Source organism: Protopterus annectens, chromosome 2.part0, assembly GCF_019279795.1.
Source record: "Protopterus annectens isolate FY-2018-M chromosome 2.part0, PAN1.0, whole genome shotgun sequence".
Classification (NCBI taxonomy): Eukaryota; Metazoa; Chordata; order Ceratodontiformes; family Protopteridae; genus Protopterus; species Protopterus annectens.
Window position 1 is genome coordinate 64,839,749 of NC_056728.1, and position 23,747 is coordinate 64,863,495.

Consider the following 23,747-nt stretch of genomic DNA (forward strand, 5'->3'; position numbering starts at 1 on the left):
ATGCTGATGTTTTTGATGACAAGTTGGGCAAGCTTCCAGTTGTGCACTCTATGAAGTTAGACCCAGAGGTCAGTCCAGTGGTCAGACCAGAAAGAAAAGTTCTGATAGCTATGCAGAATAAAGTTAAAGCTCAGCTGGATAAAATGGTGCAGTAAAGTGTAATTTGTCAAAATGAATGGGTGTCTCCATGGTAGCAGCCTACAAAAAAAGGCTCAGACAAAATCAGAATATGTACTGACCCAAGAGATTTGAGCAAAGCATTAAAGAGACCACAATATCCAAGGCATACAAGTCAAGGACATTGCTGCGCTAATACCAAATGCCACTGTTTTTTCGGTCTTGGATGCAAAAAATTCATTTTGCCAAGTGATGCTTGACCACAAATCCTCATTACTGACTACTTTCAGTACCTATTTGGCAGATATAGACCCATTAGGATGTCATTTGGAACAAATTCTGCAAGTGAAGTCTTTCATTGTGCAATGGAGCAAATTCTTTCAGGTTATCCTTGTGTCATAACAGTAAATGATTTATTGGTTGGAGACAATGGTGAAGCAGAGCATGACAGAAACCTTAAGAAAGTTTTAGGCAGAGCACGTGAAGTGAACTTAAAGTGCAATGCTCCAAAGTGCAAATTCTGCTACATATGGAGGTTATTTACTAGCACAGGCTTGCAACCAGACCCGTCCAAGCAAGCAGCCATTCTTGAGATGCCAGCTCCAGATAATGTTCAGGCTCTATCAATGTTTTCTTGGCATGGTCAATTATTTAGGCAAGTTTATACCAGACTTTAGTGAGTTGACAGCACCTCTGAGAAAGATGACACGCAAAAATGTTATATGGTTGGAACAGCACCAGAAGGCATTTGAAGACCGTAAGCAAAAAATTGCCACGCCACCTACATTAAGATATTATGACGTCAATAAACCAGTAACTCATTCCTGTGATGCTTCAAAATTTGGTCTTGGCGCAGTTGTTCGTCAAGAAGGCACACCAGTAGCCTATGTATCTAGAATTCTTACCCAAACTGAAATACAATATGGTCAAATTGAGAAAAAATTTTCGGCAATAGTATTTGCATGTTCAAAGTTTCATGATTACATCTATGGTTGAGCTATTCAGACTGAAACTGATCACCAACCTCTAATTACTACTCTAAAGAAGCCTATGCATTCAGCTCCAGCGAGACTGCAAAGAATGATGCTCAAATTACAAAAGTACAACTTCAAAATGGTCTATACAAAATGCAAACTTCTTTACCTGGCTGATACCTTATCCAGATCGCCCAGAAATATAACGGAACAGCTTCATGCAAAGAATTTTGACTGACGTCATGGAAGTGTGTAATTTTTCTACCACAAGACTCGATGAGCTGAAAGATCATACAAAGACTGATCCGATTTTGCAAAATTTCAACCACAACATTAATGCTGGATGGCCATCAAAGCAATCTAGTGTACCACCTGAAGTGCAAACTTATTTTCCTTACAGAGATGAGATGTTGATGGAAGATGGCATTATTTTCAAAGGTCCTACACTTCCTCTTCCTGCTTCCTTACAACATGAATATAGCCAGATTTTACATTGTAGTCACCCAGGTTCCGAATCTACCAAAAAATGGTGATAAAAATAGTATTTTGGCCTTCTCTAGTAAAAGACATTGATAAAGTACTTTCTTCTTTTGCTTGCAACAGTACTAAACAGCATTTGCAAAAAGAACCACTTCAGCTAAGTCAAGTTCCTGAACTACCTTGGTCAACAGTAGCCACTGATATATTCGAGTAGAACAATCAGCATTACTTAGTGTTGGTAGACTCTTATTCGAACTGGTTTGAGATTGATTTACTACCTAATCTAACGTCCACTGCTGTTTTCACCAAGCTGAAACATCACTTCTCAGTCCATGGTAGTCCACACAAAGTTATTCTGACAATGGTGCTCAATTTACTAGTCAGTTGTTTCAGAAATTTGCAAAAGAATGTGACTTTGCACATGTTACTAGTAGTCCAGAATATCCACAGTTAAACTGAATAGCTGAACGTGTAGTACAGAGTGCAAAGCAATTACCTAAGAGGTCAAAGCGTGACAATACCGATGTTGTTTTGAATTTACTCAATCTCAGAAACATACCCCATGATGATATATACTTGGCTCGCCTGCGCAGACTTCTATCCAGTTTAACCAGAACAACACTGCCTATTACTCCCAGTCTGTTGAGGCCTAAAGCTAAGAAAAACAGAATTAGAGCTCAATTACTCAGAAAGCGTTCTTTCCAGATGCCCAGCTTTGATAAATTTAGCAGATTTCTTCACCCATTGAAAGGAGAGACAGTGAGGATAAGAAATCGTAGACATCTTCTTCCCGTACCAGAATCGACATTGCACCATTGTTCCTGTGATACAGACTATAGATCTCAGAGCAATCCAGACAATGTTCCTGTTGCAGAATGTGTCTTAACTTGTACTTCCATTCCTGATGATGTTCCTGATGTCCCTAAAGTTGAACATTCAGCAGAGATAGTCCCAGTTGCTAGACCTAATTCCACTTTCTATGTCACATGATTTGGTCTTATTTCCAGACCTAGTGTGAAAAACACAGCAACCTGGACAGAATTGTCTACATGTTCTTAATTCTGTATACCTGCATGACAAAGAATTATTTGTATTGATTGCATGTCAAGTAACGTCGTCAACATTGCATGACTGATTTCTCAGAGAGAGAGAGAGAAAGGATGTAGAATATTGTGTGTGTTGTACCTTTAAGAAGCATTCAAGGTCAGCACGTGCATATAAACAGCAAGCACATGCTAACTTCAGTGCCACTTTGAGAGTGAGCATGTACCAGTAAAATAGCTAGTGTGTTTATAAGTTTAAGTGATTTGGCCTCAATCCTGATGTGTTTTGTACATAACAAAGCTGCATGAACATAACCCACAAAGACTTGTGTATTTTATCCTGACTGGACAAGCAACAGATGCAGGGACAGACAACTCCTGACTGCATCCAGAGAGGGACAGACAGGCTTCCTTTCACACAGCACTGACCGAATGGAGAAAATCTCTAGATCCCTGGTTTTGCAGACCATTTCTACCACAAATGCAGTGTCTTCCGTTCAAGTTCCCCTCTCAGCTCCTGGGGGAATTATCTCCACGTGACTCCTGGAAAGGACCCTGGGACTTTTAAAACCACATCTTTCTACCACCTTGTTGGTTCCTAGAGAAGGGCCTTTGAGCGGTAGAAAAATGTACACCCACAGCACACAGGGTCTTTCCTTCCTGTTTACATCTGGAGAGTCTGTCCTTAACCTTGGGGCCAAAAAGAGATGATCCAAAGGGCAATTTGACGAATGAAGACTTAAATGGTTGTGCAAATTCACATAGGAGCATCCAGGCATGTCTTCTGATGGCTATGCCTGAACCCATCACCCATGAGGTACCTTCCGCAGCATGGGAGATCAACCTCATGGATACATTAGAGATAGACTGGAAAGTGGCCAGCTCTAAGGAAACTGATTTCCATCTTCAGAAGATATGGAGACCGAAAGAGATTTGGTAAGTTCCTTAATCAAATCTCTTTGTAGTCTTGTAAAAAATGTGCTAAATAACTTGGCAACCTAACTGCAAAGGTCACTGAAGCATAGATATGCTTCCTAAATCTGTCTAACGCTCTGGACTCCCTGTTAGGGATATGGACGAAGGAACTCTGCTCCACTAGTTCCCCTTCTTGTAGCCGTAACAACCATGTCATCAACAGGGACTCCCCTACTCCAAGGCGCACAGTCTTTTGGAGGGGCAAGAATCTTATCTGGTCTCTTAAAAAGTGGCTCAACCATGTCCGGCTCCTTCCACACCTGCCAGAAAAGACAAGGTCTACAAGCACATTAGCTGGGGGACGGACATGTCACCAAGGAAATAGAAAAGCATCCAGAAACACAGATTCCTCTTGGGAGGGGGTATCGGAACACCAACCACCTCCTTGTTTCAGGAGCTCCAGAATGTCTTCAAAGGAGATGTCATCAGGTGGTGATCTGGAGGACCCTTCCCCCTCATCAAAAACAGTGTCCTCAGTGAGAGATTCCTCCAGGAATCTAAGTGCCTCCTTTTGCATGTTCTGTTACGATGGACTTCCTTAGTGGAGTGTTCTGTGAACGTATCGGAAGAGATTAATGCCCTGATGGACTGGCTGAAGGCTTCCTCTGCCTGGTAGTCCCCATGGAAGAGATGATCGAGGCTCAGGACACAGAACAGAAAGCGGTAGAGTTCCTGAGCCATTGGGGGCAAGGATGTCTGTTTTCTAGTCACAGAGAAGACCCTCTCCACAATCTTGAAAGAGGAATGCACAGGAGACACAGAAGTTGATGAATCCAAAACTAAACTCTCTGGGATTGTTAGCTCTTGTAGCCCTAACAGCACTCCACCAGAAGAGGGAGTCAGACCTGAGCTACATAGTGCTAAGGCTCTGATGGGAAGATGGGCTCTGAAAGCTTCAGAGTCAACTCCAAGGCCCAGGACCCAACACAGATACTTGGGATCCAGGAGGATTCTGGCTCGGAGATGCTACATGCCAATCACTTCAGAGAAATTATCAGTCAAAGAAACAGTATTCTTCAGATCTGAAGATGACCCCCCCCCCCCAAGGATCTCTAATCTGTTATCTCTGAAACAGGACGGATGGACTGGAGAAGGAGAAATAAAAGGGAAAGTGGTCTATGATTGGTTTTCCAACCCACAGGGGGTAGGATTTGAAAGAACCTTCATCTGTATCTGGGCTCTGAAGAACTTAATCAACCTGTGCATGTCTGCTTCGGAAAGGTTTCTGAAGGACCGAACAGAGGAGGTAGTGGAAGGGAGTCTAGAATGCCTTCTAGGTGATTCTTCAAGAAATGGAAAGGGGAGCATGGATGGAATAGGTTCTGATAGGAATGCAGGAGTACAGATCCAGGGAGATCTTGCAACATGAAAAGGTGGATCTGGTAACGACAGATCTAACCTACAGACCTTGGCAGGTGCCTCTGTGGAAGGAGCCAAGGTCGAATTTGAAGGACAGTCAGGAGATCATTTTTGAGTATCCTTGTCCTTGGATTGAGGATCACCTTTAGGTTTATCAAGCTTCTTAGAGTTTTGAGCTCCAACTACTAAGGAAGATTTAGAGAGGGTAAGAAATGCCTTAGAATCAATTTATTTTTGTGATCAATTGGGGACCAGAGAACTGAAACTCCCACAGATATAATCAATATCCAAGTGAGCCAGGCCAAAACAATGAATACATTCCCTGTGGGCATCCAAATTTGGGATCTTATGCCCACAGGAAAACATTTTTTATAACCCAAAGGTTTTTACGACATATTGGTAATCAGAAAACCAAACTACAAACAACAGCAGAATTGTGATGTCCCAAGGAGGGACAGGATCTGAAATTGGGTGGCGGAGGAGAAGGTTCTTTCAAGAAAGGACACCTTTAGAGAAGCTATAGGAGTCTCGTTATGGCCTACACGAAAATTGGAAATGGCTTCCAGTTGAACTTTGATTGCTGAGAATCATGAACCTTTCTGAAAAAATTCAAATACAAACTCTGAAATACAGGGAAGGGTAGGTGAGAAAAAGCTAAACCTTTCTCCGTAGCCCAGAAAGAAAATCTTTCCATTTGCTTTGCTACACTCTTCTAAAGCTAGATTTTTGTGAAGTGGAAAGAATATGAACAACATTTCTCTAAACTTGGCATCCATGGTCATCGTTAGAATTAGAGTAACCAAGAAGTTAATTTCAGGGAGTCCAGGTTTACAAGAGGATGTCCAGAAGGATGAGAGATTAGGTCTGGCCTGTGGGCCAGAGCCCATGGTAGACTGAGCAGTTCAAACCAAAGATAATGGAAATACACCTATCGTGGCCAGTATGGGGCAATGAGGATCACCTTGGTCTTAACCCTTCTGGCTTTCTGAATGAATTCTGTAATTAGAAAAAATGAAGGGAATGCATAGTGGACACTCATGGACCAAATGTAGATCAGAATTGTCCCTTGGTAACCGATCCTCTGGAGAGATGACGGCAAAGTAGCTGCTGCAACTGTTGTTCAGGTCGGAGGCAAACAGGTCACAGTAAGGTTGGCCCCAGCTACTGAAGGATTTTGTTCATCATTGCTGAACTGAGGGACTACTCATGAGGCAAAATAAAGCACCTGCTCAATTTGTCTGCTAGTACACTGGAAGTTCCCAGAATGTATACTGCCAAAAGAAAGCAATAGGAAGACATCGCCCATTGCCAAACCCTCATGGCCTCTAAACACAATGGGTAATACCTGGTTCCCAGTTTGCTGATCATCGATACGTTGTCTGTCTGGACTGCAAATTACACCTACTGGAATAGAGTCTTGAAGTGCCTGCAACACCAAAAGGACTGCTCTCATTCCAGAACACTAATGTGCAGACTGGTCTCTAAAAGTGTCCATGTACCTTCAACAGTTTTCCCCTTGTAATCCCCTCCCGAACCTAAAAGGGAAGCATCCGTAGTAACTACTGTTACACACAAAAGTGGAGAAACAGCAAACCTGTTGTCAGTACTGATGTAGAGATCCACCATTCTGCATATGGAGGTCAAGATGGCTGGAGTGTTGAGTGGGTGAAAATGTGGAGACCACTGGAGTGAGAGTGCATTGCAAAACCCTCATATGGAACCTGGACATGGGAATAAGAATGATGGCCGATACCATCAGTACTAGTAGTCTTAGAATTAAGCGTGCTGGATGTGACAGATTGTCTAGTGCTTGTGACCCCATGTGGAGTGAAGGTGGCCATGAGCTGTGTTTAGATAGTATCAAATTAATTCCAGATTCTGGCTAAGCAACAATTTGCTTTTCTGTCTGTTCATCATATTTCCCACATGGTGAAGTAAATGGAGTAAGAGATCTCTTTTCAAAATTAGCAGATCCTTGGTCAGAGCAGTGAGAGGCCAATCGTCAGACTTAGCATCTTGTTTTCTTCTCGTTGGCATATCCTTAACTTTTGGGCCAAGCAAAGAAGTACCATCAAAAGTAGCACTGATGAAGGATGTCTTAAAGCCTTCCACAAAATCACACAGCCGCATCCAGTCATGGAAGCATAAGGCTATGCTGGTGCCTGCTGCTCTAGCTGTGCATCAGCTGCATCTGAAAGTAGATGCATGGAGACATTCAAAATTGAAGATGAGGTAAACAAATGGGGATTCCTCTGTTTTCTTTATATATAATGGCAAATTACCTGAAAGAGAACTGGTAATTTCTTTAGTCAGTTCTTTCTAGAATCAAATATGGGCAGTGTAGTTCAGCACTTTCAGGGAAAAAGTTGCTGAAGCATTAGTCCTTTTGCCAAATATGTCTAAGGCCCTAAACTCCTTGTTAGGGGCTGGACAGATGAGCTTTCCTCTAAGAGTTCCTTCTTTGTAGCTGCTGCTATGACCACGGCATCCTTGTGAGGACCCTTACTCCAGTGAAGTCTATCTTTCAGAGCCATTAGAATCCTGTCAGATTTTTTGGGGATAGGCTCTGCTGTATCAGGCTCCTTCCAGGCTCGCTGAGCTACTAGACCAATGAGGGCATCAGGAGGAGGGACCAACCAGGATGTAAAACAGCCCGTTCCAAAAGCCCCGAAGAACAAGGATTCTTCTAGGGAAGTCATATCTGTGGACCAACCCTGTTTCTGTTTGACCAGTTATAGAATTCTTCAAAGGAGGTATCTCTCCAAGGAGGGATTTAGGGGAACCTTCCCCTTCCTCCAAATCAATGTCTTCTGTGATGGATTCTGGTGATGAATTCAAGTGTCTCTGTTTGCATTTCTGCTTTCTATGCAACTGTTTTTCGGGAATATATGGCGACGGGTCTGAATCAGACTGAGAACTCAAAGAGAGTAGTTCCCCTAGAGTTTTGAAGACTGGCTGTCCCTGACGTGGATTTCTTAGCAGAATAAGTTTGAGGTCAGATGCAAAAGGGATGGAGTCACCTCTTCTCTCTAGTGTGAGAAGACCCAATGGAAGGCCTCAAAGGACGAAGAAGACATAGAATCAAAGGAAGTCTCTCTAAAAGGTGGAACAGAACAAGACCGCAAAGCTCCAGCACTTTCTGGCTCAGAGGCAAACTATGGATCTGAGCTGTTGAGAGCAGATGCTCTGAGAGGAAGGGACAGCTCCAACAATTTCAGTCAAATTCTCTCCCCAGACGTCTGCTCTGAAGCTTTGGCTCACTCTCTCATCTCGATCCAAGAGGCCCAGATTCGAGAGAGACTGGGTCATTGTCAGAGCTGAAGTGGATGGCACTATCAGCATCAACAAAGGTGCACCTGGAACCTTCAGATCAGAAGGTTTTGGTTGCAATGAACAGACCTGCAACAGAGCTGAACAAAGGAGAGGTTGGGGTTGAAGTTATCAACTATCAAAGGGGATGGAGCTGGGAGGACCCAAAATTTACTTGTTTCTGTAGGAATTTCCACAACATCCTGTTGATATCGACATCGGTGAGACTCACGGTAGAAAGAGCAGACCTGGAAGAAGCTACTGATGAAGTCCTGGAGCGTTGCTGAAGAACAGTGGAATGGAGCTGGGGACTCACTGGATCCAGAGTGAAGAGCCTGGATGGAGAACAGAACTGAGGGCCTTATTTATGGCGCTGGACCCGCTGTGGCTTAACTTTTTCAATGCCCCTTTCGGGAATTTAACAGGCTCCTTTGGCTTGGGAGCTTCCTTATCTTTTTCTTTCTCCTTCAGTGTTGCGGGAGAAACCACTGAGGACCCTGAAGAAGTGGATAAATTCACATTAGAGTCTGCTTGTCTCTTCTGCTCTGAATAGCTTTACGGCCAAAAGAAGCACAAGCTTCACATTCAGTTTCCAAGTATGCCCCTCCCAAGCAATAAATCCACATGGAATGGGGGTCCTGTGAAAGGATTTTGTGGCCACACTTTCCACAGTTTTTTAACTTTTACCTGACATAACTATCAATCCCATTACAGAGAAAAAACGATCAATCCTGGAAGAACTACCCCAGAGACTAAATTACCTAGAACTATAACAATAAAGCAACTAAAAGTTTTTTTTACACACGTGTGTGTGTGTGTGTGTGTGTATATATATATATATATATATATATATATACCTATGTATAGCTATATTTAATATAAATATATATATATAAAATCAACACACATATATAAAAGAATAGGAGAAAAAAATAACAGAGAAAGAAAGAATACAAAGTGAGAATTTAAAATAAACTGAAAAAAAATCACTTATCCAACATGAGAGTTCAGAGCTTCTGTGATCGTCCGACTGAAGCAACAAACGAGATCTGAAGTAATGAGAGAGTGGCAAGGGAATTATGGGTAGGCGAGAAGTCAGAACTCTGGATTCTAAGGTTTAAAGTTGCTGTTATCAGATTCAAATTAGATCGCAGTCTCAAAGGTGGAATCAAATGAAAATAGACAACATCCCATGTATTGTTAATATGACAAAGCACTCTGAATGGGAATCTAAACAGATTTCTTTAGTTCACTTGAGATACTACAAACTCTTGGAAGTATGTACTCCTGCTCCTGTATCAACTTTTCTAGAGGCTGTTCTGGATGCTTTTGCACCCACTTTTAGTACACCTGACTCCCAGCTACCTACTCCAAAAAGGGCTGACAGGTTTTACAAGGCACCCAATGACTTAACATTTCTGTACAAAAACCCTGTGTCAACCCCTCTGTGTCTTCCATGTCTATTGACAAGCCCTCTAAGTTACTACTTGCTGCAAGTATTCTTCCATCAGATAAAGGCAGCAGGGCAATGAACAGGCTGGGATAAAAGATTTATACGTTCTCCACTCTGGCTTTAAAGCTCAAATGACTAAATACTTCTCGTCTATACTTAGCAATTTGAATACACATTGTCCTCTCCTGAGGAACCAACCACTAAACAACATGCCTTATTCCTTGTGGCTCAGACTTCCCATGTTGCTATGCAAAGCATTAAGTGCAGCTTTGATGCAGTGGAAGCCTCTTCCAGGGCAGCTACTACAGGTTCTGTGATCAGTAGGCATGCATGGTTACTTTCTCAGCCCTTTCCAGAAGATTTTAAGGTAAAATACAAGTTCTCCTTAAATAAGGATCTTTTGTTTGGTCTGGATGCGGCCAGTCTTTTCAAACAATTGCAGGAACAAGGTAAAATCATGAAGGACTCTAGACAGACATTTGTTACTTCTGTACCAAGATACCAGAGGAATTAAACTGCAAAACCCACTTCCTTTGGTCGCAGGAAACCCAGGGTCTTCTCACAGGGACAAGAAAATGCCTAGAAAAAGATTCCAGAATAAACCAGATAGGGACTCCGGATGTGAGACGTTTTCTTACACATAGAAGTCCACCTAATTACCTCCTACTCATCTCCCCACCCCTCGGTGCACCCCGTGACCTCATTAGTAAAAAGCTGGCTATTCAGAATCACTTCAGACAAATGTGTGCTTTCAGTCATTCAGAAGGGATACAGAAAGACCTAGAAACAAGTTCCTCCTCTCATTGGCATCCCTTCTCTTCCACAAAAATCAGACACAGTTGCTTCATCCTATCATTCAAACATTGGTAGAGCGATACATAAGACCAGAACCCCCACAATAAGCGGGAAAATGTTTCTATTTCAGACTCCTCCTTTCAAGAAAAGTAGGAGAAGAGAGAGCAGTTCTGGATCTCTCCTCCCTCAAGACCTTCCTCCTTGTTCCATCTTTTAAGATGATGTCCCTGCACACTTTGCTGGAACAAACCCTGGACAACAAGAAGGTATGTGTGCGATGATCACATGCATCCTATGATGGATCAATGCCACATCCAGGACTGTTCCTCTGTCTTGCGACTACTGCTTGCCAGGACAGGTTTGTGACCTCCTGAGACAATGGAAGGATAAAACAAGTATCAGAGAAATGCATGAGTTAAGTAAGTTAGTTAATCAACCACAAAAAAAGAAATGGACTGCAATGTGCATCTTAAAGTTCATAAGAAGTTCATAGGTTATGACTAAGTTAACAACCTCAGGAGCCTAGCCATGCTTCCCAAAGGTGAGAATCAAACCCTGTACTTTGTCTCTAAGGTAAGCAACTTGACCATTATATTAATCTGAACTGCAGTAGAAGTAAAACTAAACTTGGGGTGAAAAACAAGTGAACAGATGGCAGTCCTTTCTCTTTGAACAGATGACACACCTTTCTCTTTCAAACTTTCACTAGTCCAGTCCCTTTAAGAGAATGACCACTTGGAGATCTCTTTAACAACTATTTCATACAGAATGTTTTCTCTATATGACTGACTGAAGTGAAGTTTACTAGAATGCTCTTTTAGCTCTCCAATTAGTTGTCTGAGTTAATTCACTACCACTGTAGGAGGCACCTAGTCAGGGCACACACACTTGGAATGTATAATTAAATATGAACCTTCCTTGCTGTTCTTAAAATTGTAAGATACGAGTCCAGCATACCTATCTTGTAATATGTTCTGCACTTTTGATAAAGGTACAAAGACAACAACAAAACTAAATTCCTAAACATTTACTTCTCCTCTAAAAAAGTTATATGCAATCCACTATGACTTAAAAACAAGCAAATATACAAGACTTCATTACATCAATAAGAAAAATTAGACTCATGAGCAACAAAATCACCTGCTTGCTTCTGGCCAGTCAATGCAGACAAGACAGATTCTGAAGCCAGTGTCACACTGCTGGTGGTAGTAGTGGTAACAAACGTGCTGGTGGTAGTGGTGGTGGTGGTGGTGGTGGTGGAAGCAGAAGTACAAGAAACCATAGCTGCAGCATTATCATCGTCCACATTCCTGTCTGAACAGTTTATAACAGGACCACTGGCTCCAGCAAGGCTTCTATCAGAAGTTTTAACTTCTGTACCCTGCTGCTCGATGACCCCAGCTGAGGGGGCAGTGTTGTGTGAAACTGGAGTACTGCAGTTTCCAGTAGAATGTGCACTTTCTGTTAACATCTGAGGAGAAGGTGAGGAGACCTGCACAGGCAAAGCTGCTACAGGTGGAGTCATACTGGAACAGCCAGTGGAGGCAGACGTAAGAGAATGAGATGCCCTTGATAGTGTCACTGGTGTCACAACAAGAAGTGGTGCCTGTTTGATGCTGAACTTCTGGGATCCAGTGACAGGCTGTGGAGTACTGATACCAGGCAACTTCTGCTGCAAAGCACCAACTTTGTTGATGACAAACTGAGTGAAGAGGCCACTAGAAGCTTGACGAATACCTATGAAAAAAAGAAACTGTGAGCATATTCTGGAGTGACTTCTAACCTGCAAACAAAACAATCACTGCTCAACTCATTTATCTGAGCTCAAATAGCATAAATTGCGACAATACAACACAGAAAAATTAGCAAGTCACAATATACAAAATATTTACATCTGAAATTTTCTGAAGCAGAACTATCAAAACTGTCTGCTTTAAAACCACCTAATAATAGCCGTTCTAAAAGGAAAACAGTTTAACAGCATCTTCCTATCTGGTATCACAGCAAAGCTGGCTCACCCCATAAAAGAGTGTGCTGCTGAAACAAGTACATTGCATAGGATGAAGGCAGCAAGGCAGTGAATGGTGACAAATCCATGAGATGGCAGAGGCTGTGACATAACTCTAAAAGGGCACTCAATATAGAACTGCAGCACAATGCAGTGAGTAGCTGACAAATGCAGAGGATGCTTAAAAATATAAAACCTGCTACAAATAGGGGATACTACCCTCTGTGTGCCACCCTAAGAAACAATAAAAGGAAACTCGAAAGTCAGGAAATTAATAGCGTGTTAAGCTTAAAACAGTCTACCAATATCCAAAATGCATGCGACTACACTATCACCTGCTCTGCTTCCACTTTACCAGGACTCCAAACCATCACCCAAAATTCTCTCTCTGCAATCAAAACATTGCCTCAAACAACATAAGGTCATAATTAATCTTAAAAAGATCAAGTTGATGCTCTTCACCACGTCAATTTAATACTAGCAATTTTAAAATATTCTCTGCCCATCATACATGTCTACTACTTCACTTTTTGGAGTTATTCAATACATTTGTTAACTGGGCATGTCCAACTGGGCCAGGGGCCCATTTTCAGCAGAGAACCAGGGAGAAAAGCTCCACAGTAGTACAACACAACAAAGTAGAAGTAAATATAATACAATCAAAAGAACAGTATAATCATACCACTGAAGAAAAACAAAATGCAAACAATAGTAATACAAGTCCTGGGTATTTTCTTTTAAAGTAAAATTTAAGATAAGGACGTTAGAAGTTCTGATGAGAAAAGTAATAAAAGTGGAGAAATTAACCTGGGGAGAGTCAAGAACACAGCCAATGACTGGTAAGGTGTTTGTTTAGGAGTGATTTGAACTGTTCATGTTCAGCTGAGTTACCACAGACTCTAACCTGAAACCTCACCCACATACATCAGAAAAAAAAAGTTAAATACTCTCTTGCCTTTCTGGTGACATGGACATAGCCCAGACTACAGCTCAGTGGACCCATATTCAGTTAGTGGCTCATGTGTTCTGAATGTACACAAGGGAAGGATATTACTACACATAGTGGGTAGGTTGTTCGCTCACGTGTCTGAAAGAGTGGCAGGAAGGGATAACCATTTCCAACCCTGGTGGGGGGAAATTGTTCTATGGGAGTCTCCTGCGATGATCCCTGGTGGAGAATGGGGATGTCACACAAGGAGGCATGTGCCAAAGAGGGGAATATAGGGTAGGTCACGGCTGAACTGCTGTGGAAATGAGGTAATACATCATACATTCCCACAGTCTGCCTGCCTCTCAGATGTACCACATGTGGACTAAAGGGGGGCAGGATAGGGAATGAAATGACACAACCCGATGTGAATGACCAGACCCCCAAGGTTGCCCTCAAGGTCCACATCAGCCCCAGCCCTACAAAATTAATCTAGGGGTTATGGACATAGCTGATAGATGGACAATAGATGTTGGGCACTAGGTAGGAAATCAGAGTGACGTAGGAGGGAAGAAAAAAAACTCATAAAAGTTAGGTACCCTCCATACAGCTAAACCCTTCCTCACCAGCTAAAGCCATCTATACGCTGCAACTGCCTATGTATCAGTCTTCATGGCATCCAACTAAAGAGGCTCAAACAGTGCTCCAAAAAAGCAGCCAAACATGTTGAAAATTTCTGCAATAAAGTTTACCACAGTACTGCACTAAAAAAGGTAAGCTGAATGGAGATCCATAATCATCTCAGTTACTCCCAACTTAGGATTGCCCACAACATCCTTAAACATCCAATTAAATGTCCATCTCTAAGTGTGCTTACAAAATGGCATAGTCCAACTTGGCCTCTTCGCTCTACTGAAAATAACTGCACACTTCAGCCAAAATCTCTAAACTCACATGGAGATGTCGTACAGTCAATCCAGGTATCCAAAATGGTAGAATAACCTCCCCCAAGAGTTAACACAACTAACAAACACAAACAGTTTCAAACATCAACTAAAATTATACCTTTTCTACAACTGACTATGCCACTGAAACTACTGTCCTGGTTAAACAATCCCACCTCCTTCTCTCAGTCTTCTCCCAACTCTAATTCCTTCTTAACTTCTACTACGCCTATAATCCTCTCCGAACTCTACCACAAATACAATACTTCAACATTCCACCAGGTATTACTTATATTTCCTCTATGCAATACGCCCCATCCTTTCCTTGACATACTTACCCACTTATCTCTCTCTCTCTCTGCTTTTCACCTCCAAATCCTCTTTTATTTTCTCAGTACAAAAAGTGTAACTAGATAATGTCTGTACCAAGTGGCTCATTCATGAATGTAATTGTCTAAAAAATGTGTAATTCTCTTAATTTTGTTTACAGCTTTACAATACTTAAAATATTCAAATGTATATCGTTCAAAATTCTTAGGCCGCGGTGGTGCAGCTGTAGCGTTGTTGCCTCACAGCAAGAGGTTCTCCAGTTCGATTCTCGATTGGTGCGCCTTCCGTGTGGAGTCTGCATGTCCTCCCTGCGGTCGAGCGGCGTTCAAAAGACATCGTAGAATGGGCGAGCCTTCGTTGAAGGTTGGACGCCGAGCTGGTACCTTGGCACCTGTAAAAAAATCTACTGCCAATCAATAGCGGACCAGAGTTCCGCTGTGGCGACCCCTAACCAGGAAAAGCCAAAAGAAGAACATATCGTTCAAAATTCTTGTACCTAAACATATATCCTTCTACTGTATTTTAAAAGTGTACTTCATGTATATTTAGGTATTCCTGTGGAGCTTTTCTCCCTGGTCTCTGCTGAAAAGAGGCCTTGAATGTCCAGGTTGGACTTTCCTAGTAAACAAAACAAATTATTAAAAAAAAATTAATTATGGTGAAAACATTACTTAACAGAAGCAAACTGATACAACAAAGAGAAAACAGAAACAAATCAAAACAGAAGGATTTAACCATTCAGAGGAACTCAATGATTGATTCTCAACTACATTACCAACTATCAGCACTTCTTTTACAAGTACTCATAAGTATCCCAAGCTGCACAAGAGCTCTTCCTGCTTTATCACACAGGACTGTTAGGTTCCTTCCCACATGAACAATTAGGACACTGAAGGCATAATGGGAAGATGACTGCATCATCTTCAGATCCTCAACCAGCAGGTGCAGTTCTATGTTTTGTTCAGCTACACACATCACCCTCTTCCAAGCTGCTGATGAACACCAAATTAAGAAGTTGCCTAGTCAAGTTGCAGAAATGGAAAGGAGAAAGTGCTACACTAAGAATATAACTCACTTGCATTACAATGACAGAGATGAAAGAGAGAGAGTAACTGTACTGAAACATCGAATATACTCAAAACATCTCCATGTAGGATTGCATTCCTGTACTCGACAAAAGGTCGGATAAGGAACAGTACAGGGATGTTATGACCTCCTTGTTCCTCGATGCAATACTCTTATTTATGAGGTGGGCCATGTAGAAAGCCTTCCGTACAACGGAGGCAATGTGGTGGTCAAGAGTCAGGTTGCTATCAACCTGGGTACCAAAGTCCCTCACAACTGATTGTGTGCTTAGTACATTGTTATTAATGTGATAATTAGTGGGGATAAACAGGCAGAGGACCGCTAAAGAAACACCAAAAATCAGAAAAAAAACGGTCCAGGCAAAACCAAGGATAGCAGTCAAAAAACAGGTTTATTCAAATAACACAAGTGCTTTCACCCTGACTCAAATTCAGGGCTTTATCAAATGAAAAAACTAAGAACTTTGTAACAGTCCCTATTTAAATAAGATCCATTCATAAAAAGCACTAAAACATTTAAAGTGCTACATACACATGAAATCTGTTGACAGTAAATTCTTATAAGAAGATATATGGTTGCCAAATAGAATAAAAATGTTTTAAACAATATTTACATAACACTCTAATGGTTTTCAACCATTATTTTCACATAAAAATAAAAAAGAATAATAAAAAGTACAAATGTACATACTTTAAAAAATATTAAGGGTGAGTAGTATGAATACCTCACCACATCTGTGAAGATTTATAGCTTCTCAGCTCTATTCACTAAGTATGGTTTAATTGACACATATTCATTTAGCCCTGGTGACTGGGAAGAATTTAAGTTGCCAGAAGGTCTCCCTACAGCACAACCAGTTCTCCCAATTGCCACCCCTTGGGTCAGGGACAACTTGCTCCAAAATTCCAAAAGAAAAACCAGTGGGTGTAGGTTCCAATTGTAAATGTTTACATAGTGCGCTGTTCAAACTCAATCTCCTTATACTACAAACGTTTCATATATATGTTTACCCAATGCTCTTTCTGATTTACCCACATCATGTGCAGTCCCTGCAATAAGCTAGGTATACTATACCCTTAATTGCACAGGTCCCCTTCCTAAAATGAACAAAGGTACCCTCATAGTTGTCTAGGGTAACACTAGCTTATTCTGAAATGTATTTACAATTTGCGCACCTTACACATTTTCTTGTTCGTTGTTCACACTCTACTTTGTTATAACGTTTTTTCCTTTCAAACATCCTCATTAAATTGGTTCCTGTTTTAAAAACAAAATCAGGCCGCTCACTAATCTTATGGATGATGGCCTTGTTACATTTCAAGATCTTCCAGTTGGATTCATATGGATGATGGCCTTGTTACATTTCAAGATCTTCCAGTTGAATTCAATCAGACCCTTAACCTCCTTAGAACCATGGCTATATTCTACCACCATAGATCTCTTAAAGTTGTTACGGCCTTCTCCCACCACGGTGTCACCTGTCCCAGAGCTACCTACTAGTGGCAAATATTTTACACCCCACCTCCACTTTAACTTCTTGGAAAACAGTTTCAATAAGGGCTGCTGGAAAACCCCTAACTTTAAAAAGGTCAGATATAAATTTGATTTCAGTTTCAAAATCTTCCCTTTCAGAAGTCATTCTGGCTGCCCTAACCATCTGACCTTTAACAATGCTTTTTTTATGTTTCCAAGGGTGGTCACTGTTGAAGGGAAGATATGAATTACTAAATGTGTTCTTTCTACGAATTTTAGATTTTAGACCCTTGGTGGTTTTATCTAACCTAACGTCTAAATAGTCAATCCCATTGTGGTCAACTTTGAAAGTGAATCTAAGGAAACTAGTAGTGGAATTTAAAAATGTAAGAAAAAGTACAGTTTTGTACCTACCATAAATGTAGATGTTCGAGTGTTCACAATGTTGCAGTCATCACACTCGGGTTATGCTGCCGTCAGGTGGTCCCGCAGTTGGCCCGAGTTCCAAAGTCTTGGTCCGGCGTCGGTTGCTGTCGCTTCTTCCCTGACGTCAGTGCGCCAGGGGAATACAAGAGGCATCCAACGCCATTTTCTTCAGTTTTTCTTACCCCAGATGTCAGGTGCCCCCAATAGGTAGGCAAAATATATATACTGCTATAGAACAATGTACATATAAAAATAAAACAATACCTTCAGGCGCAAGCAAATACACCACAGAGGTTGTATAGGATAGAATGGTATAGATAAGTCCAGCTAGTTCAGAGGGGAGGGAGAGTAACCTGGACTGCAGCAGGGTGAACACTCGAACATCTACATTCATGGTAGGTACAAAACTGTACTATATTCATTGTGTTACCCTGCTGCAGTCATCACACTTGGGTTGAATCCCAAAGCTAAGGATGGGTGGTGGAACAGGGTTAGAAGAAGCTAGTAGGCCCTGCAAAACTGCAGTGGCAAAACCAGCTCTAGTCTTAGAATACAGAGGTAAATGATAGTGTTTGGTGAAGGTGTCCACTGAACTCCAAGTTGCAGCTTCCAGAATATCCTTGGTTGGCACCCCCCTGAGAAAGGCTGCTGATGTAGCTGTAGCCCTGGTGGAGTGGGACCTAATGTTAGCAGGTACCGGTTTCCCATGACGCGTGTAGCAGAAACGTATGCAATGTCCTATCCGTTTTGAAATGGTCTGTTTTGAGATGGATTTTCCTGTGATCCTGCAGCATAGGCTACAAAGAGCTGGTCAGATTTTCTGAAAGCCTTAGTTTTATCCAAGTAGTAACGTAATTGCCTGTGAAAGAGTGCAGGAGTCTTTCACCTTTGTTCTGGGGATATGGGAAAAAGGTGGGCAAACGAATGGCTTAGTTTAGGGCCACACTGGATACCATCTTTGGCATAAAGGAAGGGTTAGTTCGTAGACAGACTCTGTCTTGATGAAAAATGAGGAAAGGCTCCACTGCCATTAGTGCCTGTAACTCAGACTCTTCTAGCTGAAGTTATTGCTAGTAGCAGGGCAGTTTTCCATGAAAGAAATTTTAAAACAGCTGAAAAAGCTGGTTCAAAGGGCAGCAGTGTAAGCTTTTCCAGAACAAAGTTGAGATAACAAGTAGGTGTTGGTGCTCTCCTGGGCGGTCTTATGTTCTTAGCCCTTCTGAGGTACTGTCTTAGGAGTAGATGTGAAAATAAAGGAGGAGCCGTGTTGTAATGAGCTGAAATTGCTGAGGCGTGGATCTTAATAGATGAAAAGGAAAGTCCTTTGTGCAACATCTCAGTTAAATATTGTAGAATCTGAGGAATGTTGGGATCAAGGGGATTTTGGCCTTTAGCCTGGTTCCAGGCGCAAAATCTTTTCCATTTGTCTGAATAGGTTTTCCTGGTGCTGGGCCTCCTGGCCTCCAGAATGACATCCATAACAGCTTTGGATAGAGGTGTTGGCTGGTTGTTTAGGTAATTTGCCATGCAGCCAGATTTAAAGTCTTGAGCTGGCTGGGTAGAATCCGATTGTCTCGCTGGGTGAGCAGGTGAGGAATTTGTGGTAAAATCCATGGTGGGCCGTGGGCCATGTTCCTTAGAATTGGATACCAGTGCTGGAGTGGGCAGTCTGGTGCAATGAGCATCATTTGTGGCCTCTCTAATCTGACTTTCAGCAGTACCTTTGCTAGAAGAGGTAGTGGAGGAAAGGCATACACTGTTAATGTTTTCCAACTGAATGAGAGGGTGTCCACTTTCCAAGCTTGTGGGTGGAATGTCCTTGTGCAAAATTTTTGAAGTTGGTAGTTTTGGGGGTTGGCAAACAGATCTATGTCTGGGCATCACCATTTTTGAGTTATCATTGCAAATACTTGTGGATCCATGATGTTTCTGCTTAGGTTGTTTGCCAATGTATTTTTCTTTCCTGGTAGGAATTGTGCTTGTAGTTGAACTTGGTAAGACAGTGCTGTGTTCCACAAGGTCATTGCTTGCCTGCATAGAGGGTATGAATGTGTGCCCCCTTGCTTGTTTATGTACCACATTACTGTGGTATTGTCCGTCTTTATTATTAGTTGTCCTGGGTGTAAGAGGTCCTTGAAAGCTGTTAGGGCATTCTGTACTGCTAGCATTTCTTTTTGATTGATATGCAGATGCCTTTGATCTGTAGTCCATTTGCCCTGAATGCAATGTCCTGCCATGTGTGCTCCCCAAGCATAGTCCGATGCATCTGTTGTCGTAGTTTGCCTGGCTGTGGGTAAGGTGAAAGGCTGACCCTTGTTGAGGTGACATGCCTGTGCCCACCATAGAAACTCCTGTTGAAGGCAGGGAATGAGTGGTATCATTGTTTCCAAGCTGTGGCTGTGCTGAATCCATACGCTTTTCAGGTACCATTGTAATTTCCTCATATGCAGTTTTGCAAATGGTATTAGTAGTGTGCAAGATGCCATGAATCCCAAGGCCTGCAGATTTTTTCTTGCAGGGAGTTGGGTCTTTGTTGCCATTATTTTGAAGTATTGAGTCAGCTGTTGTTGCTTGTCTGGCGTGTGATAAGCCATCTGGGCCGTTGTATTCAAGCTGGCACCCAGGAATATTATGTTTTGTGAGGGCACTAGTTTTGATTTCTTTTCATTTACTGTGTACCTTAGGCAACTTAGAAGGTGTTTGACAAATGCCAGATGCTTTAAAAGAATGTCCTTGCTTTCTGCTTGAATAAGGCAGTCGTCCAAGTATGGGTATATTTGAATTCCTCTTTGTCTGCAGTATGCAATTACTGGAGCAAGGCATTTTCTGAAGACCCTGGGTGCAGTAGATAAGCCAAAGGGCAGTGCAGAGAATTGATAGTGGGTTGAACCTGCCATGAAGCGGAGGTATCTTCTGCAATTTTGTCTGATAGGGACATGCAGGTATGCCTCCTTGAGGTCCAACGTTACTAGCCAAGCATTCTTGTCCAGCATGGGAAGAAGCTGCTGTAGTGTTAGCATCTTGAATTTTGGTACTTGCAGATAGGTGTTCAGAATTGAAAGATCCAGAATGGGTCTCCATGCTTTGTCCTTTCTTGGGACTAGAAAGAGTCTGGAGTAAAATCCTTGTCCCTGCTCCTGTGTAGGTACCTGTTGAATGGGTCTCATGTACATGAGAGCTGTAATTTGTTTTTGTGCCTCTGTCCATTGATTTGGTGGCAGGTTTGGCATTCCTTTTATCCTTGGCAAGGTATGAAAGTGGAATCTTTTGTGATGATGTGCCAGTTGTCTGCAAAAAGTGCTAATTTTCCTCCCAAGGGAGCTGCCAAGAGAGATTTGCTTGGTAGTTTGAGGGTTGAGTCACTGTGTTTGTCTTCTGCTAGTTTGGGGCCTGTCTTCTCCTCCTTTCTGGGTAGCAGTACCCCATTGGCGAGGTTTGTAAGGGCTTTGTGACTGACCTCTTCCCCTTGGGCGTCTGTATTTGCCCCTCTGTGATCTGTCAGAAGCTGGAAAGGACCAGTTTTTTGTTGGCCAATTTCTGCTGAAACGAGGGGGTTGTACCTGTAAAAAAATCCTTGACTGTCTGCATAGAGTTTGCCTTATCCTCCATTTTCTTTAAAACCTCTTCTGCTTTGACACCAAATAATACATCCTGCTGTAAAGGTGCAGCCAATAATTTTGCTTTAACATGATCAGGTAGGGTTTGTTCTTTTAACCAAGCATGTCTACGTATGACAGACCCAGTAACAGCTGCTCTTCAGGAAGCTTCCAATGAATCAAATCCACATTGTAAAGTATGTTTGCCCACCTGTCTAGCTGCATGCAACAGATCCTGCATTTCCTTGAATACAGCTAGAACAACAGGAACCAAACGAAGTAACAAACAACAGGAACAAGTTCCACCAGGATTTATTATAAGCACAAAATCTCTCTCTCTGACGTCTTGGCCAAAGCCTTCAAGGAGAATAAAACACTTACATAAAGCAGCAGCTTATATACATAGCAAAATGAGATAATTACATAATTAATCAATTAGTACAGCAGTTCAACAAGCTAATGCTCTCCAATTGAGCTCTTCATTTAGCCCAAAAGGAAACATAGTTTTAAATTTTAAAATATATACAGTTTCTTTCTGCACTAACCTAGTTTTAACATCAATATCACTGAACATAGAAACACAAACTTGTTCTAAAATAGTTCCTTTCAAGCCCTCATTACATTTATCATGTGCTTCTAGAAAATGTGCTGCAACTGGGCTGTCTTCTTTACCATTTTTGATGTCTCTTAAATGCTCCAAAAATCTTATTTTAACAGCCCTCTGTTTCCCCCGATGTAAAATTTGTTACAGGGGCATTGTAGAGCATAGATGACACCCTCAGAATTACAACTAAATATACCCCGACTATCAAATTTGACATTATTAATAAAGTTAAAATTAGATACAATATGTTTACAGACCTTACATCTCCCACAGGGAAAGGTCCCAACTTTAACAGGTTCCATATACATTTTTAATACAGGCATCTTAATCTTAGATCTTACAAGAAAATCTTTTATATTCTTGCCTTTGCGGTAAGAAAACTTCATGTTTACATCAAGCCATTGTTGAACATTTCTAAGAGAGCAAAAATAAAGCCAATATTGGCTAACAATATCAAGGAACTGTTTGGTAAAGCAACCATAAGTAGTAACAAAATACATTTTTTCTTTAGTTGAACCTAAGTTATCATGTTGTATTCTATTACACTTTTTCTGATGAATAGATCTTTCATATCTAGGTTCAACCCCTGTACACAATCTTGTAAAACTTTTTTCCAAAATATTTTTACCATAGCCTCGGGTGGAAAAAGATTCCACCAAGAGGCACATTTCTTTATGAAATATATCAGATCTATTACATAGCCTGGAAATACGTAGCATTTCACCATAGGGTAGAGCCTCAATAACATGTGATGGATGACCACTGTTTCCATGTAAATACTGACATGTCCCTTCAAATTTTTTATTAGGCCAGGTTATAATATTCTCACCATTTGAGATGCCCAATACTACATCTAAACAAGGAATAATATGACCAATATTAAGGCCATCAAATTTAATATGAAATTTATTAACATTAATTTCATTAAAAAATCCAATGATTGTATCTTTGTCACTATCCACCAAAAATATTAAATCATCAACATATCTAAAATAATGAATAACATGTTCTTGGAAAAATCTGTGTTTGTAAATTACATTTGCTTCAAAAAAACCCATAAAAAGATTTGCATACATGGGGGCAAATGAAGCCCCCATTGCTGTGCCTTGTAACTGATGATATATAACATTGTTAAACTCAAAAAAATTATGTGTCAAACAAAAATAAACCATTTCCATCACATATTCTGAAGCAGGAGAGTTTCCAAGGAAAAACCTAAGGGCTTCCAAACCAAACTCATGTCTAATGCTTGTATACAAACTTTTTACATCAATACTGACCCAAATCATATCTCTATTTATTTTAACATCTTTTATTTTATTCAAAAATCAAAGACATCACTTATATAAGAGGGCAATTTAATAACATAAGAGGACAAAAAATGATGCAAAAACACACCTAAATTATGAAGAAAATAATCTGACCCTGAGACTATGGGTCTCCCGGGGGGTTTGTATAAGTTCTTATGAATTTTAGGCAGGCAGTAAAATAAAGCCATTTTACAGCCTTTTGTCTGAAACTTTTTTTTAACATCTGACTGGCAAAAATAGCCAAGTCTTAGTCCCTTATTAATCAGCTCCTTGTAATCATTGATAGCTGAAAAGAAAATTTCAGATTCCACAGCTTTATACGTATTTCTGTCACAAAGATGCTGCATACACATATCCATATAATCATAGAAACCCATAACCACCAGTTTGTTGCCCTTGTCAGAGGGTTTAAAAACAATATCATGTGTCTTACTCAAAGTTAACAGTGCTTTCCATTCTTGAATAGACATATTATAAACTATGTTGGACCTATTATTCATAAAATCCTTAAATTCTAACTCAGAAAAATAATTTACC

General features: G+C 41.2%; 1 protein-coding gene across 1 annotated transcript in view; it reads right to left on the reverse strand.

The window, feature by feature from the left end:
• Positions 1-23,747, reverse strand: part of MGA (MAX dimerization protein MGA) — a 2,673,741-nt gene that overhangs the window by 926,737 nt on the left and 1,723,257 nt on the right. Inside the window, exon 14 of the mRNA XM_044060555.1 lies at positions 11,646-12,242. Coding sequence (XP_043916490.1) covers positions 11,646-12,242 — 597 coding nt within the window. The remainder of the gene's footprint in view (positions 1-11,645; positions 12,243-23,747) is intronic.